This window comes from Temnothorax longispinosus, chromosome 1 (assembly GCF_030848805.1).
Source record: "Temnothorax longispinosus isolate EJ_2023e chromosome 1, Tlon_JGU_v1, whole genome shotgun sequence".
Taxonomy (NCBI): Eukaryota; Metazoa; Arthropoda; class Insecta; order Hymenoptera; family Formicidae; genus Temnothorax; species Temnothorax longispinosus.
In genome coordinates, this window is record NC_092358.1 from 1864595 (window position 1) to 1885350 (window position 20756).

Sequence of the window (20756 nt, forward strand, 5' to 3'; positions counted from 1 at the left end):
ATCTGTAACGAATATTTTTTTCAGGGGAGACGAGCCGTGACCTACGATTTTTCGACCGCGTTACATCACGCGGCTCCTCTTATCGACCGCCTCGTTGAAATGAACCCGGAGTCGACGATAACAGGCGCTATCGCAAACGCGAGAAAGAGAGTACACGGGAACACGAGACCACGTCGTCATCGCCGTTCTATTTCGCGTGTTTACCGTGTCAAGTTGACTTAGGTTTAATGGCAGTCGGATGAGATTGGATCGATTTAATGGGCGCGGTGAAGGTGATTAGTCCATCCTCCCCTCGTCGTGGAAGGGCGCGCGCTTATTTTTAGATCGAATTCAAAGCGAAATCTACATAGCTGTCGCCTACGACCTATATATATATATATATATATATGTGTACGTGTGTGTGTGTTTGCCGTGGGCGCAATGGATTTTTTTCGTCTCGCATTCCCCGAAAAATCCGGCCACCCTCGGCCGGAGGGAGTCGGTCATCCGAGCCGGTCGGGAAGCCCATTTAATTCTCGTCGTTGCGTCGTCGCGCAAATTGCTCGGAACTAATGCAAAATCGATTCACCACGATGTTTCCCCCGCGCGCGCGGCGGGATCCCGGAATTTGCGGAACGGATGAGAACCGCAAATCGATCCCCGCGCGTATGTATCCGAGGGGGATAATAATCGAAGAGGGTCGCGCAACCCCCCGCCGCGCGCCGGTGCCGTTAACTCTCGGCGCTGTTTCGCGCCCTCGTTAACGCTCGTTTGGTCAATCTCTTCGCCTTTCTCGCGTACGTTAGCGGCCTTTCATGTTTTCTCTCCGCAATTCGTTTTTTTTTTACGTGAGAAAAGCGAAAAAGGAACGAGAAAGCGTTACCGCAACAACCGCGCCTTTTCCGCGGTAGGAAGATCAATTTCGGAGAAATTGAAGGGAAAGTGAAGGGAGAGGCTCTCTTTCTTTTTTGTTTTTAATGTAAGAAACTTCTGAATTTGAGAAAGGGAACGGAGAACAACCCCCCCCTGATTTGAATCGCAGTTGATTAAATTTTAAGGAATCTTCTGTAAATTCAGAACTGTAGTAGAGAAAAATTTTTCTCCTTTATCTATGTATCATGAATCATGCATGCAAGTAGCGTTTAAATTTGATTGAGAGACAATTAAATGAAAGAGATCTCTTGCTATTTATGAAATACAAGACGATTTGATGAAATTGTAAACTCCACTCGCGCGTACTAAAACTAAGAAATTTATAAAAAGTTAATTCGATCAGATTGGCTTCCGGCATGACTTTCGATCGAGCTCTAAAACTTATCAAATAATATCTACAATGTATCATTTTGTTGACACGCGTGGAATTAACTTTTTATCGCGTGAAAGGAATCGGAATCCAGAAAGATTAAAGATTAGATCGGGGACAGGGCAAATTGTACATGTAAGCTAGAAATTTTTGCTGCGGACAATCTTCTGGCGAATCAATCGCCGATCAATTTGATTGAAGCATCGCTCTCGCGCGAGGGATAACAGTGGACCGCCGCGGCGCTAAAGCGAATTCGAAGCGTTGAGCGGCAGTCGCCGGGCGCCGGGGTGTCCCGCGCGTCCCGGTAGAGCGCCTCCTGGTGTTGACGGCGCGCGGACGGCTCGGTACTGTCGGTGCTTGTCTCCGGCGTGCGGCGCAACTGCCCAACTGGGCGCGACACTCGGCGCGGAAGGAGGATGACGATGCTGCTGCTGCCGCCGCCGCAGCTTCGGAGCGAGCGGCCGTGCCGGACCAGCGAGTCCAGCGACGAGCGAGCGAACGGCTGAAAGCGTGTGACAGTGACCAACCACTCGCGAGGAAAGACCAGTCGCGTTTCCCATCGTCGTCGTCTCCGTGTCTCTTTCTCTCTCGGAGCGACGAGTCCTGCTGTGTGTGTGTGTGTGTGTGTGCGCGCGCGCGCGCGCTCTCTCGGTTAAGGACACCCGATTCGTGCTCCGAACAACCGTCATCGCGGCACGCTCCTCCTCGTCGGTGAAATGTCTTCGCGGATGACCTTCGTCCAGTCGCGACCCGGCTGAACCGCCCCGTGACTCGGCTCGCCCGAAACAACCGGGGTCTGACGCGCGAGGTCCCCTCGCGGGCTCTCCCGGGGACGCTTCGAGCGCACGTCCTTAAGATATACGTGTGTATTTATATACGCGCGAGGTGCGCCGAGCGCGACGACGACGACGGCGACAGTCGCCCTCGCCCTGGTACCAGTAGCGGCGACCAGGACACGGTGATACAGGTGCTCCTAATGCGTGAAATCTCGATGAGGCTTATGTCGTCGACGTCGTCGCCGTCGGAACCGTCGCCGTCGGAGTCGCCGTCGTCGTCGAAGCCGTCGGAGTCGTCGTGGTTGCTGTTACTGTCGCCGCCACCACCGCTGGAGTTGGAGTCGTCGCCGTCGTCGTCGTCGTCGTTGACGGCGCCGTCGCCGTCGTCGCCGTCGCTGTCGTCGTCGTCGTCGCCGCCACCACCATCGTCGTCGTCCTCGTGGTCAACGTCCGCGTGTTCGCTGCCACCGTTCTCCACGTCGCTCATCGCTTTGCCGTAAGGAAGATTCAGTGCTGAATCAGTGCGGGTTTGTGGCAATAGGGAGTCAGGATGGCGGGCAACAAGGGTACAGGCATCATCATGCACATAAAGCCCGTGGAAGTTTCCGAGCAGCTACAGGGTGGAGAGAAATTTATCAAGTGGGACGAGGTTTGTGTGTATTTTTAATGTTACGGCTGGTAGTCGGCGGTTTTAATGTCGAGCGCTAGTAAAAGTATAAATGTAAAAGGTCACTTTAGGCATAAACGTGCTTCTTCCTAGTTTAGCAAAGTCAAAAAGAAAAAAAAGAACTGAATTCCGCAATAATAGCTCGTGTCACAATTTCTATTCCGAGGCGTCAAGCCTAGACGTGACTCTTTATCGGAAAAAAACATTTATGCAGCAATTACAGTAAACCAGTCACGCGGTAAAAATAAATCTTTCATAATACCAAATGCTATGTAATCGTAGGATTCCGGGGTGGCAACACCGGTGACTTTGAAAGTGGATAAATATGGTTTTTACATACACTGGGTGGATCAAAATAATGAGATGGATATGCTGGACATAGCAGTTATAAGAGATACTCGCACAGGAAAATATGCAAAAATACCAAAGGTATTAATTTTATTTGTGTTCCTTTTAATAATAACAAACATTTTTTATTAAATAATAAATATATAAAATAGGCCGGTAAATAATATATCCGTTACTGATGTAACCGTGAGCTGTAACTTTCCTGGTGACAATATAGCAAATATTGTATTAAAAATGCTCAAAAATGAATGGTCAAAGAGAGAATTCTGATTTTTCCATAATTATATCAGTGACGCACAGAGCATCATCACATAATAATTATTGACTAATTTATAAATAGACCATTACCTACTTTACGTCCCATACATAGTTTGCTTTTTTTATCACACCTACTACCACCTGCACCAATGGTAGATAAAGGCAGTTCCGTATTCATTGAAATAACACGCCTAGCTCGATCAGTTTTCCCATAAATCAATAAACAGAACTTTGAATGAACTGACATACTTCAAACTGCAGCAGAAGCATGCAGCATTGTATGCATTTAGCTCATTGTACGAAACTTTTTGCTTGTTGCTCACTGAGTTGCGCTAGGGGCATTATTAGGAGTTTCATTTGTTGATATATATCTTGAGCTTTGTGTCAAAGGAGATAACAAACGTTTGTTGAATTAAAAATTCTACTCTGTAGGATCCAAAGCTGAAATCTCTTGTAACGATGGGTTCTCAAGACTCCTTAGAAGACAAAACTGTAACGATCTGTTACGGATCTGACTTTGTCAATATGAATTTTATTAATTTTTGCACAACGCGTGCAGAAATAGCACAACATTGGGCAGAACAACTTTTTCAAATGGCGTACAATTTGATTCAATTAAACACTAGCACAACTATGTTCTTATTGAAAGCACATACCAAGCTTGCACTTACTGCTGATAAAAATGAAAAAATACCGGTAAAAAAGTGAGTACGGTCTTATCATACAATTCTAACGTTACTGCTGTAAGATTGTTTTTTCCAAGATAAGATCTATATACTTGAATTTTTTTTTGCAGTATAATAAAAATGTTTACACAAAACAAAGACGATCGCAAGCGTGTTGAGAAAGCACTTGATATTTCTGGCTTTCCATCTGGCAAAGTGAGTTTGGTGCTATGTCGTAAATATTAGAAAAATTTGACTGTAAAATACTCTGCACACATTCACTTATTACGATAATATTGTTTCTTAGAGTGACGTCGTACCGTTGCCAAAATTCCAATTTGAAGATTTTTTCAACTTTTACAAGTCTCTGACTCAGAGATCAGACGTGGAAAAAGTGTTCGAAGGAATTATTGGCAATAGCAAACGCAAATTGATGTCTGTTTCACAATTTGTGGACTTCTTGAACAAGTCGCAGAGAGATCCACGCCTCAACGAGATACTGTATCCATACGCAAATGAAGCTAGGGCAAAGGATATCATAAATCAGTATGAACCCAACAAGGGTAATGCAAATAAAGGACAGCTCAGTTTCGACGGATTTTTGAGATATCTCATGAGCGAAGACAACCCGATTGTTGCTGTCTCCAAATTTGAATTGTCTGACGATATGGATCAACCGCTTCCGCATTATTTTATAAATTCTAGTCATAACACATATTTAACAGGTTATTATAATATACGTTGTTATAATTATTTTTAACACGTAGTATATCATTATATTTAACTTGAGTACTTATAAAACGTTTCCCCTATTCAGGGCATCAACTTACCGGAAAGAGTTCTGTGGAAATTTATCGTCAATGTCTTCTAGCCGGTTGCCGATGCGTTGAATTAGATTTTTGGAATGGAAAATTTGACGAACCCGTTATTGTTCATGGGTACGAATACTAATTATCTTGCATTTATGTAAAATAGTTATATAATTGATTCTTAATTAAAAATATAAATTTGTTCTTAGATATACATTCGTACCTGAAATATGTGCCCGAGATGTGATAGAGGCAATTGCTGAAACCGCTTTTAAAACGTCGGACTATCCAGTCATTCTTAGTTTCGAAAATCACTGCAATCCAAGGCAACAAGCCAAAATCGCTCAGTACTGCAGAGACCTTTTCGGGGAAATGTTGCTCGATGCGCCACTTGAATCACACAAGGTATTTTTAGATATTACGCTTAATGAAGAAACTATTAATAGGTACATGCAAAAATTATGACTGTAATTAAATGGTATTTTTTGCTTTTAGTTAGAGCCAGGTCAAGAGCTCCCGCCGCCGTCGTTACTAAGGCGTAAAATAATAATAAAGAATAAAAAGAAGCATCATCATCATCATAAAAAGCATCACAAAAAGCAACAGCAAGCTTTAGATACTGCTGAAGGTACCCCAGACAGTGAAACTAATGGGACGGTGAATCCATCTGCTGGAGGAGAAAACGGTCCTCCGCCGGATATTATACCTCAGAATGAAATGGCTGATGATGGTGCACCTGAAAATGAGCAGCAAATTGGAAATGGCGATATTTCCCATCCGATGCTGCAACAAAGACAAGGCAGTAAAGACAGCGGCCAGGATGACGAAGGTCGGTAACAGGAAATTGAAGCTGTAGAGATATTGACGGAAGAGGCACGCATATTTGACGAGTTTATTTTTTTAGACGAAGAAGATGAATCGAGTACAGAGGACGATGAGTCTAACGTGGAAGATATTAAACTGAGAATAGGTGACAAAGTTGTACCAGATAAATCCGTAGCCAAAGAGACCGAGGCGGGCGCAGAGATTTCAGCTCTAGTTAATTATGTGCAGCCCGTACACTTCAATAGTTTTGAATCGGCTGAAAGTGCGTAAAGTCTTTTAACAAGAAGAATGTTAATGCATTCTCTTTGTACTATAAAGATAATTTTATATATCGCTTGTATTTTATAGAAAAGAATCGCACGTACGAAATGTCATCCTTCGACGAGAAGCAAGCTACGACTCTCTTGAAAGAGAGACCACTAGAGTTCGTGAATTACAACAAGCACCAATTATCTAGAGTTTACCCAGCAGGAACGAGATTCGATTCCAGTAATTTCATGCCGCAAGTATTTTGGAACGCGGGATGTCAGCTGGTTGCGTTAAATTATCAAACACTCGGTAAATAAGATTTTATCTGGCATATTATCTTATCTATCATTTATTGTTGATGTAAACTTAATTTTATCTGTGACAGATCTGGCGATGCAATTAAATCTGGGAATATTTGAGTATAATCAACGCTGCGGCTATCTATTAAAGCCAGAATTTATGAGAAGAAAAGATCGGCGACTAGATCCCTTCGCCGAGTCTACCGTTGATGGTATTATAGCAGGCTCGGTTCATATCCATGTGATATCCGCACAATTTTTAACTGACAAAAGAGTAGGAACTTACGTAGAAGTCGATATGTACGGTTTGCCGGCGGATACCGTAAGGAAGAAATTCCGCACAAAAATCGTACCTAACAACGGTATTAATCCCATATACGACGAAGAGCCGTTTGTATTCAAGAAGGTAAAACGATAGTATTTGCATAAATTTCTAAGTTTTGCTATAAAATATTTTTGTATAATGTGCTGTTCACGCATTCCTCAGGTAGTTTTGCCGGAACTTGCCTCGATAAGGATAGCGGCGTATGAAGAATCTGGACGTTTAATCGGTCACAGGGTACTTCCCGTAGTCGGATTATGCCCAGGATACAAACATGTAGCATTAAGAACAGAGTGCGGGCAACCACTACCATTAGCGAGTCTGTTTTTACACGTTATCGTGAAAGATTACGTTCCTGATGGTTTAAGCGAGCTTGCCGAAGCTTTAGCGAATCCTATTAAATATCAGAGCGAAGTGGAGAAAAGAGAGAACCAATTGTTGGTTCTTACAGATTGCTTGGAAGAACCGGAAGAAATCGAAGTACGATTTAAAATGTTGCTAAGCGATTTACTAATCGCTTTTTCCTTCCTAACAATTTAATTTTTCCAAATTTTAACTAACATTACTAACATTTTGTAGGATAAGGGTAAAGTTGGCGATATTCCTAGTACTGCTAAACCAGCTGTAAGTTCTCTGTACGGTTTAATTTTCTCGTAATACATCAGTAACAATGTTATTTTTGCAGGAGGAAGTTGTAAAAGCTAAACGACTACAGTCCATAGGCGAAGTGCCAAGCCTTTTACTAACTCCCAGTAGCTTACAACATAGTAGACCATCTATCGGCGGCATAGGTAGTTCGGACACGGTGGATGTGGACGATGATACTCCCTGTTCTGCAGTTCAATCAGCCGATACATCTATAAATAAAAGCCCAGTCAATGTTGGCAATAGTGAGTGTTTTTTAAATAAATTTTTTTATTAAAAATATATTATTTTTCTTTTTTCAATTTATATTTTGGCAACTCTTCTGTTACAGTAAGTGATGAAATAGTAGCCGAAAGTTTGGAAAAACTCATGGAAAACAAGCTGGTCAGGGAGAAAAAGATGGAACTCGAGAAGAAACTTGAATCTCTGAGGAAAAAGCATGAAAAAGAGAAAATGCGGTTGCAGTCACAGAAAGCCTCGATCGACGGTGAGAAGCATAGATCGAAATTCTATATGAGCAACAGGCTGGTGAAGCGATTATCGAGTAAAAATATGTAAGTATACGAATGAGATGACTGGAAATTGCTACAATATTGAGTCGCATCATTTTTAAGCAGTTTTTCGAGTGAAGTGGGTTTAAGCACCTTGGCCATGGCCGAGACCTCCGAATGTCCGGAGAACTCGGAAAATCGTGAGGGGAACGAGGGGACCAGGGGCTTGCCCAGAAGTCAAAGCGATCGATTTTTAGCCGTATGCAAGGCGCATGTTCAACAGGAACGCGAGCTTCAGGAAAAATATTACGAGAACCTCTTTGCGACTGTCGAGAAAGTGATGAGAGGATCACAATCCAATCAATTGAAGATGCTCCAGGTGCTTTTAGACAGAGAGACCGCGGACGTTAAACGAAAGCTGCAGGCTACGAGACAAGGCGAGGTACTTATTTATTACGATACTTTTCTAAATAACGAAATATATGAAATAGCGTAATTGATTGTTGAATATATTTTATCGTTTTAAGGTCAAACAATTGGCTAAAGTGCACAAAGATAAGGCCGAGTTGGAACGTATAAAACGAGAAGTCGCGAAATCGACGGTGGAGAAAGGTGTGAACGAGTGTACGCGCTTGACGAAAATTTACGACAAGAAGAGAGCGGAGTTGGAAAGACAGCACGAAGAAGTGCGGCTAAGCCTGGAAGAGGAGCGAGCCAAGGTTCGCATTCTAGTGTAACGAATAATACATTATTTTACTTGTGATATAAATTTTTAAAATACATTTTAATGTGACAGGTGAAAGCTAACTTGCTGGCGGAATATAGTAGCCGCTACAGTAAATACGAAAGTGGTGAATTACCCCTGTCACCGTCTGGCGGAGCGAGCTTGCCCGAGTCGCTTAGCGAGAACATGTATTGACTCGCGAAACGAATTGTCTAGCTGTGTGTTAATTAAGGATACGGCATCGATCCACGGATGTCCGTGTCTCACGCCATTGTACGCGTCGTCCAAAGCATCTAGTTATGCAACCTGGTACAGCAAACGCGAATCGTAGTCTGAATTCTGTAACGAGAGATACATGAGGGGAGAAGGAAAACAGATATTACTTGGACGCAATAATTTTCCCGACACTTGTACGAGGAAACGAATCAATAACGACTAACGGAACGTTGGTACGTAGCGCTTATCTACAGTTGCTCGGCGACGATAAAACGTACCCTCTCGGGATGTTCACATTGTGACGGTGCTGTGACGAGAGATCACGTGATTTCGGGCAGCTCGGTGCTACTCGAGGCACGAGTTAACGTCTTGATACTATTATGTACGGTACAATTGTATATATATATCTATATATACATATATATATGTATACTGATCTTTTACCATTTAATACTTCAAGGAAATTAGATGTCGAATAATGTGGATCGAAGTAATTTTCTATTACTTCAACGCTGTGTCTTTTACTACGATGATCATTATTCGACTGAGCGTTGATCGTACATGCCGATCGATTCCTCAATCGATTGTCTCACTTGAAAACGCCTATGTCTTGATCTCTTTACGATAAAATATCTGCTTAGTAATACAAAAGAGAAAAAGTGATAACGTCAGACTTCAATGAGAAATGCGAGTTTCGCATTATTTGCACACAGTATTAAGCAGTCTGAAAGATTCCGGGATCTATGATAGTCGCCGACGTGACAGTCGATTGTACATTTGCATGAGCTTAACGAAGCATTAAGATCGTTCGCGAGAAATACGCACGAGAGAGGTATATATATATATACATATATATAATTCTAAATAAGGGAAAAAAATAATACAACAAACCTTCCTAAGTGCTAACATTTAATATTGTTGTTATATGCATAAGGCATCGTTATTTAATCGACTATATATAAACTAAGAAACTCTAATCGCGTTCCAAGATGCTCTGTTTAGATTGGTCTTCGATTACTAAAAGATCAGATCTCAGGAGATTCCAGTCAGAATAATGTAAGAAGTATAACCGAGAGGGTGAAATCTCTTTGGCCTAGAGGAGAAACATTGGAAAATGCTGAGAGAGGTCTACACGAACGCGCGAGTGATCTGATATATTTTTGACTGAAAGTACTCCGTATAAAATAAATTTTTTTTCTGGGGTTGTCCGCACCGTGAAAATACTGAGACACTGTCGTACCAGAGGCACGAGAGTGTCTCAGTATCTCAATGTGTAGAGCGATTCCGGTCGGGCAAACCCCTTTGAGGAAGACAATCAAAAATGTTACGATGTAACATTGTCCTTGTTGTTTCTAATTGTACGATATTTTAGGCTACGCGCTACGATACGTATACACAGGTATCTGAGGGGATTCTTCGTAGTAATAACGAACTTAGGATTAAAACTTATCCCGTATCGTAAGTCTACATCGTGTAAATTCGTTATTTATTTAACGTGTTGATTTAGTAAAGGCAGAGGTACGCGGGGTGTATCGTAATCTGCTTGGTGATAATCGCACGAGTAACGACGATCGAATCAAAGAGAGAAAGAAGAAAAAGTTACTTTATTGTCGCAATTTCTGTTATTTATATTTTACGCTAATCGATGATTCTTTATTTCGGTCTAGAGATTGCACAATTTTTTTTTAGTCTTTGATAAGTTTATCTATTGTTAAACATTCGCCATAGTTGAGCAGAAAATTGTTGTTAATGGATCTGCGATCCAGTTGCACAAGTGTACTGCACAAGCGATCTCATACTCAAATGCTATCTTATGGCATTTAGTGTTTTCGAAATTTAGACTCTTCTCTTTATGCATTACAACTACGAATTTAAGTACATTCTTTCGTTGCGTGTACTTACATCGAAAGAGCCATATTTTGATCTGATCGATTATAGTTTTCGAATAAGAGTGTATGCGCACAGGTATGAAAGTATAACTACTTGCGAATTTGAACGAATCTCGATATGAATTGTATTTCAATATTATATTTTACATTGAACTTTTTAGTCTTAAAGCACAAAGAGTATATGTTCATCTCAATTATATATATATATTTTTAAATTTCTGCTTTTTTGTATTGTTTTATAATTTTGTCGAGCTTATAATTTTTAATTTAGCGTTTTTAATTCTTTGAAATTACATTTGGATGTAATATGGGAAAATATGATGTTATTTTTATAAACTTTAAAAAATGAAAATTTTATAATTATATAATTTGTATAGATTATATTTTATAAATATCTTTTATAATTGTACCATCGCGTGCAATAATAGTCAATTCGTTGTTCATTCTATTATGTGATTCTGCTCTCTTTGTGCATTATTTTTTGCAATCATCGTCGAAGGTGAAGGAAAAGAACACTCGCAATTGTGGCGAGAACTCTAACAAGCAGAGAACAACTGGAAGAGCAATTAAGACATACGCATTTATTATTGCAAGCGATAGTGCATCTCGTAAACTTAAGAATGTTAAAGTTATATCCCGCGTGCACCTCTCTCAGATTTAATAATATTTCGTTTGCGATAAATATAAAAAGTATGGCATTTAGTTCTTTTGAACAGTCGCTATGGCGTCTTTCACAGGAAGGAGAAAGGAAGGAGAAAGAGAGAGGGTAGCTGATACATATATATTTCATACTTTATCATTAAAAAGTACGCAGAGTTACCATTTTTTAGTCGACGTTTATTATCGCGATAGCATTTTTTGTCAAGTTACCGATTGTTCGTGAGGTTGTAGCTTGTGTCGTAGCGGACGCGACTTTATCCGATATGATGGTAGATAATTGTAATAAAGATAATATGAACGATAATATATTTAATGCAATGCATGTGTAACTCTTCTATCTGGTACGCTCGGAATGTACGTGAAGAGATCAATATGCGTGGACAAGTATTTGTGAAATTGGGCAGATGCCACGTCGGTTAAAGTACGCATCCTCTGCGACATCTCGAGCAACTCCCGTGGCGATGTAACGATAGAAGAAAATCGATTAATTGCGTAATGCGACGCGTAGTACTACGGTACACTGAATCTCTATTGTTACACGTAGATATTTGTTTTCTAACATTCTGATATTTATTTTGAGGCGTTGCTTTTACCTCGAACGCATTACAAATTTGTTACATTCGTAAGTTTTTCGATGTTTCGCCTCTCCGTAACGAAGCAGATTTTAGTACGAGCGTTTACTTTGCGAAACGTAATTATCGTTTTCGAGCTTGCGATATTAGTATATATATAGTATATGTATATATATAGGTAATATATTGACTTTTCTCCTATGTCGGTTACGGCATTGAAGCGTGCAATCTTTTTGAATATATTTTCGTTAACTAAGCTATATTATCACGTTGAGGTTGACGACCTCTCGTATATTGCGATATATACGAGATAACTGGAATATAAGCGATAAGAGTGAGCAAATGGAAGAGTATTTCCAATTATATAGGTTTTTCCTTATATTCCAATGGTAATCCGAGTTCTAGCTTCGTTATCTTTGTTAATTGAGGAGTTGGAAATCGAATCTATACCGTTATTCTTTATACAGTTGTACATTGCATTCGAATATTGTTATACTTATGCGTTATATCGGAATATTGTATTCTATGGATGACGTTTGTTTGTCGCTCTTTTTTTTCGAACTGTATAAATTTTAAGCTCGTTTTTTGAGCTTAGATGAAGCTATTTACGCTGTTATCACATCCAATTCCTCGATTGCAGTCGTTTCGCGTCTAGTGTGATCTACCTATGCATTTATGTCCTTCGACTAGATCAGATCGAGTTGCTGTGTGTATTTTGTCGGAGATCTTTTCCCGCGCATTGTATGTGGATGTCGCATACTTGCCTGGGACACGATCGTTCTTCTACATTCGTGTAATGTACATATATACGCGTGTATGTACGTTACACACACATGCGTGTGTACATAAGATAATTTTAGATCTAACGGGATATAGATAATAATATATACATATATATATATTCACGTTGATATATTATATGTGTTGTTGTTGTTGATGTTGTTAATCGTAGGATAGCCATAAAGAGAAAAATGGTAGTGCTAGCGTAATCGTTGTTAATATAAGAGTACTACAAGAAACAACAAAATAAGAGTTCTCTACGCTACGACGAACACGTTCGCGGACGGATTGTTAATTAATAGCAACATTAATTGATGCACGCGTCACGATGTTGTCAATTTGTACCTGCGATCTTATCTCGACCACTCTGGCGTTAGTCTTTTTTTTTCTCTTGGATTTTGCTTCTATTGCAAGATCTCTGATTCGAGGATCGCTTTCATTATCAGCTCTAGAATCTCCCTGTCGGTGCTTAACGTCAAAGTGGTCGACTCTAGTGGCGGTGCCTCTCGAGGCGCCGCGGCTACCCCTAAGGTTTGCCAAATAGATATTTATAAAACATGTCGAGCTATCCGCCGAGGATCCCCATAACGGACGTGTCTGTCGTTCTAGAGTAACCGCGAAAGTTTCGCATATGTAACGTGTATATTATACGTAAGATATGCGTGGTTTGAAACGGCCTACAAACGATCAGTAGTGACTTGGCTCAGCTTATTATAATATCGTTCCATTCTCTCCGAAGATATCGCACTTGCCGCTTTAGTGTCCCGAGGTTTCCACAAATTGGAGCGTCTAAACGTCCGCCGACGGGTCGAGAAACTGAGCGTTAGATCGTTCCCCGCAACCAGGTTCGCATCCGCGAGGATCTTTCGCCTACTTTTATCCGTGCTTTTGTCGCGTCCCATCCGTCGCGTCAGTCCCTCGTCTCACCGTGTAATAAGGATCTCCTTAACAACGATTCTTCGTACCTGACCGTACTATTGTCCTCGACGTTGCGTCCCTCTTCGATCCACTCGTAGGTCGAAGACAGCGAAAAATCTTTTAACGGATATGTCTACGAAGAAAGCATATATATACATATATATATACAATCTGTTCTTTCAAGCGCTCGCAAGAGATGTAATATTCTGACGGTCGATTAGGCTGCACCGACATTTACGAAGATATTAGGACTCTACTACTGTGTAGCCGCCGACGTGCGTTTTTTTGGATCGTCTATCAGTTTTAGCAGCGACGCTATCGCCAATTCTCAACCGACAATGAAGTAGAATTAAAATTCGATGTACGTGTGTAAATATGGTGCAACGACGACATTCTATAGAGAGCCTGCGTTGCTGGTCCGAATTGACGAATTGAACTCCACCCCGAGGAACCTCGCCTTACAACAACGCTGCACGTCTACGTGTACCTTTAGCGATCGATAGCATCTTGATTTAGCGGGATATGAACGTACTGCTTGAAAAAAGAAGAAAATAATGCACTTAAGCACACAGCGCGAATCTTACGTTCAACGATCCCGTATCCGTTTCGCGATCGAGCTCGATCGTCGAGATTGTAACGTAACGTCGTAGGATGCTCGTTTGATTGTGACGCTTGTTTGCGATAAAAGGAAAGAGAGAAAGAAAGGAGAGGAACGCAGGGCGAGAAGAAGAAAAGAAAAGGGCGAAGAGGGAGAGGAGCAAGCTCGTCGATGATTGTAACGCGGTAGCGATCGATAGCGCGACGCCCGACGGCGTTGCACCCCGGTGGCGGAATACGGCATATACAGACGTATACGTTATTATCTACTTTGTACCAGAGAGTAGTCGCGTCCCGTGCAAAATGATTTCGTCTTCCCTCCTTAGCCATTAGCTGCGGCAACGACGACGTGCCGCGCCGAATCTCGTTATACTTAGCGTCGGCGACGCGCTCGCGTTCGATCGTCTCGTCCAGGTCGATCCCCTCACCGTTACCCTTTCGTAACGCGTTTCGTGATCTTTATGTATTTCTCGGTTGTACCTCTCGTTCTTCAATCGACTCGTCGGTTTCGTACTCTTCCATTCTTTTTTTTTTCTGTAAATAGCGACGAGAGATTATAACGAATTTGTTGTGTTCACAATTTGTTTTGATTTCGTATTTTATTTCCCGATTTTTTTCCCCTCCTGTTTTTCCATTTATAATTAATTTAAGTTGGGTAGATATATCGATCAGAGTGCCATACGTTCATAATAGTATGAATTAGCACGAAATTGTCGTCTCTGTGTAATTGTTAACGTTAATCGGGTGTGAGATTATTTAGTGCTCGCAACAATGTTACGTTAAACATAATTAGGCAGCGTGATTTGATGATGCATAATGATGACCGATTTCTAGCAACTATTAAATTATTTATTAATTTGCGTTTTTAATCATTTTTTTTTTCATATTCCCTGTTTAATCTCGTGATTTTCGCCGCGCGTGTCGCATTTCGATTACGTGCATTTCATCCGTGCTAAATCCAACGACAAAGCATCCCACTATGAAAGTACCTAAGCTGCAACGGTCTTAAATGCGTAATTAATGTATTCGCGCGTTCTCTTTACGCGCTCTTACCACGGTAAGCGAGAATTTATAGTAAGCGTGGCTCTTTCGAGCGACACGGTGCGTATTTCGGTATTTATCGGACGCGTGACGGAATAGAATCGAAGGAAGAAACGCAAGTTCGGTTATGCTCTATTCGTCACGCGGCGATTTTTTACGCGGTGATTAACGAAAGCTCCGTGAGGCAATTAGATTTTGAACGGAGATCTTATTTCTATAGGTACTTGCAGATTTCAGCAAGTTTGCATGTTATTCGATGTTGGCTGGGTTTTAAAGATCTTCGTTCTATAGATTTGACAAATTCTTTGTAGAAAAAAGTTTTCGTAGATCTTTCCCTGCTGGATCTTCCTGTGATTTCTCTTTTATAGATCTTTCTATTGATGCGCAACCTTATAAATATCATTAATCCTTATTTATGAATAAATTGATTCCTCGCGACTTTTGATTTTATATCTAGATACTTTGTTTTATGAAAAAGAAAGCCACATTCTCTCATGGATCTTGAACGAAATGTTAGTTTTCTTTAGAGATCAACGTTTCGTTGAAAATCCGCATTCCCCGTCTTCCTCGTTTCACAGAGTTCGAAATTTACAATTCTCTATTTCTACGCATCTTTTTCCACGAAATACGTAGATACAAATCTTACAATATTTTTTACATTGTACACACTCCTTTATGTCTTCCAAATTATTCTTTTCAGCGGGGATTCGTGTACGGAGCGCTTATCCGATATGTTTTTATTTCGGGTTTTGAAAGGTGCAAAGGCGAATGAATTATTAATCGCGTCACGCCGAGAGATAAACACGGGCGAGGAAGTATCGATAGAAATAAGATGTTTGTCCCGCTGCTAGCAATAGTTGTCGATTAATTACGTCGATGGTGTCTGATTATATAATATACATATATATAAATATACATGTGTGCGCGTGTGTGTATATGTGTATATCTCGCGATGTACCGATCTTAATCGCGACGAAAAGTACGTAATGGAAAAACGATTAGGGCGTAGAGTATTATATAATTTCATTCAAGAAATAATTTCTCCTCTCTCTGACTCACTTGTGCCTTGCCCTCGATCATCCTTCGCTGTTCTATTGTATCCAGGTATAATCCCTCTTTTCTATAAATAATCGTATTTGATGTTCGATGTCCTTTCTACGAAATAAGAGACTACGAAATAAGTGACCGACTATACATACTAAGAAAGCGTTACTTATTCACTCTCGTTTTACCATTTACGGCATTTAGCTCGTAATCGATAAATGTACACTGAATAACTCCTACGATTTCGACATTCTTAAGACATCCAGAGGTAGATAATAATTAAAGATAAAACAAATTGCAAGAAAAAAGGCATCCGGATTGCAGACGCTCGCAAATCTTGCTCTCGAAACACACAGACACGTTTCGAGCACTCTAGACGATTTAAATATTTGGAATTTACAGTTTTTCCCGATTATACAGTTCTCGCTCGGTAAACCGAGATGAAACGCGTATTGTAACGCGTATATATTCGTATAATCTATACCTTTTGGGATTATGATATTATCTTCCCCGTAAAGTCGAGCTTCCATATGGTCAAATCGGTGAGATTTGAGAGCAGATTGACCCTCATCGGATCCGATGCTTTACGACTCTCGTAATTATTATAAAGAATAACACTGCTCGAACACGAGACCGCATTTGTTATACGTACTCCATACTAATCAGGAATTAACAACGTCGTTACTGAGGATCGTGCGGAAGGCTTGCCGTGACAGGTGATGTCCTCGTTCGTAATGTAGGAAATAGGCGGGTATATTTGCGGAAGGTCCCGATAACTAGAATACACTGAAAGTTAGAAAAAAAAAAGTCTTCGTGTTATCGATTACGTTCACAGGAGCATAAGAATATACGTTACGCGCGCGGCGGGTGTTTAAAATACATCTCCCGTTTGTGATTAACTACGCCGTCGCTTGTTAGTGCTTGATTTAAAGTATCGAGAGACCGGTGATATGCCGGTGCAATAAAATTCATGCTCAGCCGGAGGGAATCTCTTCCGCGCCGCGCGTTAGTTCCGCACAGCGAAGATGATCTCTCTGAACTTGCTTTTACATACACGGACGATTTATGGAATTATGCGGGAGTCAAGGGGAGGTCACTTCCGACTGGAAAATAGCTTGTAAATGTATGCGGAGAATTTTCGAATAGAGGATATTTCGTGGCACACAATAGGGCAGGCTCGGACCGTTTTCATCTCGATGGATCTCGCAACGCGCTCTCGCTCCAAGTACGACTACTTGCGCTCTTTAGAACGATCGTTGAAGAAAACTCTTGGTGATTATGCGGAAATGCGATTGATTATCGCTATATCGTGGACATTGCGAGGGATTAATGTGTGTAACTTGCTAATGTATGAACTTTCGGGACGCGAGACTTATCAGTCGTACTTTCCGAGAGACGCGCGCCTGATTGTCAAGCACGATCGATGCCAGCGGTTTTAAGACCATTTGTAAGCCTGGATGTATTTTTTAGAGAACCAGAATTAGAAATATTGTTACCCGCTATGCGAATATCGATACCAATAACGCCCACTCTTGTATCCGTACGACATGATCTGTAAGTTATAATAACGATATTCTATAAATGGCTGTACTATTGTAAAATCAAAGATATAGCGTACAATATATACATAAAATTTAGTGTTGTAGGAGGCAAGCTGTCGAAAGTGGCAATGCATTCGTTCTTTCCTCCCTTCTTTTTTACGGGTATAGGTGTTTGTAGAAACGCAAGGATTTTGTTTAGGGAGATGTCGACGATGGAATATAATAACTATATCGGCACGTTTTACTGAAACTAATTAATATTATTTATTTTTTTTTTTTTTTTTACAAAACGATCAAGCATCATCTTAATAAACTTATAATTCTGTCGACGTGTTAGACCAGATAAAAACCACTTAATTTTATTACAAACAATTGGAGTTATCTATAAATATACATTTCGCGAATATACTCTTGAATATACACTTCAAATACGTTTGAAGACCGTCAAATAGCCGGTTTTTGCACGTATGCTATTAGGAGGTCATATCTCAATATAATATTGTATTCTTCTTGGCTGTTTTTGCTTTTAAGCGGTATCAAGACATTCTGGCTCATTATTTCGCTCACCAGATGATCCACGAATTCGCCTTTCATGTCATCGGGAATCCGCTTGATAAAAGGATTGACGGCGATCACGTGATCTGCAAAAAGCACAACCATGACTTTACTTAGAATAAACGAGGCGACAAAGAATCCTAATTTAGTCGCGACGATTAATTTTCATTACAACGATTTAATTTAATAACTCTTTATGTGTTTTCTGTAGATAGACAATAATTTGTCTTGTTATTGCAGTATCTTACTTTTGAGACTTTGTTTGCTGTATTGATAACTTTTCTCCCTTTTGCTACAGTGCAGAATTTCGAAACCAAGATCCTCCAGCATCTTTCGCAGACTCGCTCGGACATCTTTGCACATTCTTCGTTGGAAATACGGTACGTAACGGCCCGCATCCTTTAAAGAAGAGGACACGGCATTTGAATTTTATTTTTATAACATTATCGTGCGTTATAGCCATTTCGGTCATTAATACCTGAACATAAGACTGATATCGTGGATCCTGCTTGATCCTCAAATATGCATTGAACCCACAATGGTACCCAAGAAACATCATAAGCGCTTTCCCATTTGGTCGCAGGACCTTATAAATGTTCTCGAAAGCGCGCCTAAATTTGATAACTTAATTAGAAAAAATTGTACACGGGATAAACATTTTCTTTATCTCGATTAAGCGCTTACCAATATAATGTGAATATTTTCGTGTATATTACTTCTAATAATATCAAAATTAATTGTGGAAATTAACAATTTTATTTACGAAAGCTTTCTTTCTTTGATCGTTACTCAAGAAAATGAAAATTACCACATATCGTTACACCAATGCAAACAGTAAAATGACACAACATTGTCATATTGTTCGACTTGATCACTCGGCAACTCCGACGCTTCGATGTCCAGAACGATGTAGGATAATCGCTTGTCGGAGTACTTCTGGCGGGCGTAATTCACCATCGGTTGCGATATATCCGCGCCTGTATATAAAGACGCGACAGGCGAGATTCTTTATCGTTTTCCGCCAACAATGCAAGGGGTTCTTCATTTCCAAATTTTCATTTACTCACCTACTACCTCCGCGTCACGCGGCAAGATCGGCAGTAACATTTCCTTGGTAATGTTCCCTGGACCTGAACCGACATCGAGACATTTCCCACGCATTTTGGACAATTCATAGGTGAACTCCTCGACGACGTCCTGGGCGTCGCGTTGTTGCATGTTGCTTCCATGGGTTACATAGTCCTCGACCTTCTCCATGATTTTCCGCCGATATGATCTGCGGTACATACTCTTTGTTAAGGTAGTTCTCTTGTCCTTATACTAGAGAAAATCGATTTTCTATAGATTTTCTTGAAACTGTGAATATACGTTAATTCAGGTGTGCTTTATGCGTGGTATTAATTTCAGTACCCCCTCCGGTATAAAAAAATCGAGATACTGAGCCTCAAAGTTTTAATTTTTACAAAAAAAAATTTTTAAATTTATTTTTTTTTAATTTTGGCATTTTTTCCTTATATATAGAACTCGACGAGAGAAGCAACTTTGGTCCCCTTGGCCAACCTCGTATCTCTTACCGTTTGGCCTGGAAAACCTTTTCATTAGTAAATAAAGTTGAAACTTTGAGGCTCAGTATCTTGATTTTTTATACCGGAAGAGGTACTGAAATTTATACCACGCATAAAGCACACCTAAATTAACGTATATTCACAGTTTCAAGAAAATCTATAGAAAATCGATTTTCTCTAGTGTAAGGACAAGAGAACTATCTTAAACAATTGCTTCGAGCGGTAACGCCAGGCCGGAGACGCGGCTCCTCGACGACCTCGGCAGCGCGAGCCGCGGAGGCACGCACACGAAGCCGCGTCGGACATACACGAACACGGGCTCGGGTTTCGTGCGCGTACCCCCGCCGCTCGTGCCGCGGGGGCGCTCCGGCCTGTCGCCTGCGGTTCAGTAGTTAATTTCGCGTACGCGGACTTCAAGTTGAGTGCGTGTGAAAGTGCGTTATTGCGTAATTTGTGCGAATCTTGTGCGAGTTGATGTCCCACTCTCGACGGTGCGAATCGATGTGACAAGTACATCGCTTACACGGACCGGTAAACGCAAACGAAAAAGAAGACATGGTAAGTGATCGTCTCATGTATACGTAACACGCGCAATTATTAGTAAGGTTAACGTTTGATCTTACGTCCGACGTCCGAGTCCCTCTTCGTACGGTCAAAATATCGATCGATGCCGGGGGTGGTATATATGTGACACTCACAATGCCGGGTCCGCTCCTCTACTGCTGACTTTTTAACTTCGTCTTTGGTATTTATATTCGGCGGCTCGGTACAAATGACTTGCCTCTTCCTCCGCGTTCTCCCATTTTATTCATGTCTCCCTACCAGCCTGTCCTATTCTTCGTCGTCTACTGTGTGCGCCTACCTCAATATCCAAATTCTTTCCATGCTGGGCCACTCCGCGCTGCTATTATTTCATTTAACGAAAATTGAATATAATCTATGCGTATCCGGTCGTCTCGGTCCCGTCCTACCGCAATGTATAGGTCACGCTTGATATTTGGTAATATTGATAAATGGA

The 20756-nt window shown here is 40.9% G+C and overlaps 2 protein-coding genes across 5 annotated transcripts; one reads left to right on the plus strand and one right to left on the minus strand.

The window, feature by feature from the left end:
* Positions 1-20: 20 nt before the first annotated feature.
* On the plus strand, positions 21-11898 carry Plc21c (Phospholipase C at 21C). Of its 4 annotated transcripts, none has more exons than XM_071779306.1 (18): positions 21-2707; positions 3008-3154; positions 3764-4035; positions 4128-4212; positions 4304-4721; positions 4814-4934; positions 5015-5210; positions 5301-5634; positions 5710-5892; positions 5979-6188; positions 6265-6584; positions 6666-6980; positions 7080-7124; positions 7186-7390; positions 7477-7699; positions 7760-8078; positions 8164-8355; positions 8433-11898. In XM_071779306.1, the coding sequence occupies exons 1-18, from the start codon at positions 2609-2611 to the stop codon at positions 8553-8555; spliced, it is 3807 nt and encodes a 1268-aa protein (XP_071635407.1). In that variant the 5' UTR covers positions 21-2608; the 3' UTR covers positions 8556-11898. The 4 variants fall into 4 exon arrangements, with proteins under 4 accessions (XP_071635407.1, XP_071635417.1, XP_071635428.1 ...); XM_071779316.1 differs by having other exon boundaries at positions 7763-8078; XM_071779327.1 differs by lacking the exon at positions 7080-7124.
* A 5980-nt stretch (positions 11899-17878) lies between these two features.
* On the minus strand, positions 17879-20520 carry Jhamt (juvenile hormone acid methyltransferase). The gene is made up of 6 exons (XM_071779345.1): positions 20362-20520; positions 19241-19449; positions 18982-19150; positions 18652-18784; positions 18422-18572; positions 17879-18259 (listed from the first exon to the last, which is right to left on the minus strand). The coding sequence occupies exons 2-6, from the start codon at positions 19428-19430 to the stop codon at positions 18063-18065; spliced, it is 840 nt and encodes a 279-aa protein (XP_071635446.1). The 5' UTR covers positions 19431-19449; positions 20362-20520; the 3' UTR covers positions 17879-18062.
* Positions 20521-20756: the final 236 nt, after the last annotated feature.

What these genes read in the sequence shown, in the direction of transcription:
- Plc21c (XM_071779306.1), top strand. Translation starts at nt 2,609, where the DNA reads ATGGCGGGCAACAAGGGTACAGGCATCATCATGCACATAAAGCCCGTG. An exon ending in CGCCACTTGAATCACACAAG is followed by an intron (nt 5,211 to 5,300) that starts GTATTTTTAGAT and finishes TTTTGCTTTTAG; the next exon opens with TTAGAGCCAGGTCAAGAGCT. An exon ending in CTAGTACTGCTAAACCAGCT is followed by an intron (nt 7,125 to 7,185) that starts GTAAGTTCTCTG and finishes TTATTTTTGCAG; the next exon opens with GAGGAAGTTGTAAAAGCTAA.
- Jhamt (XM_071779345.1), bottom strand. Translation starts at nt 19,430, where the DNA reads ATGGAGAAGGTCGAGGACTATGTAACCCATGGAAGCAACATGCAACAA. An exon ending in GCGTGACGCGGAGGTAGTAG is followed by an intron (nt 19,151 to 19,240) that starts GTGAGTAAATGA and finishes CTTTATATACAG; the next exon opens with GCGCGGATATATCGCAACCG. An exon ending in CAGCAAACAAAGTCTCAAAA is followed by an intron (nt 18,260 to 18,421) that starts GTAAGATACTGC and finishes TGCTTTTTGCAG; the next exon opens with ATCACGTGATCGCCGTCAAT.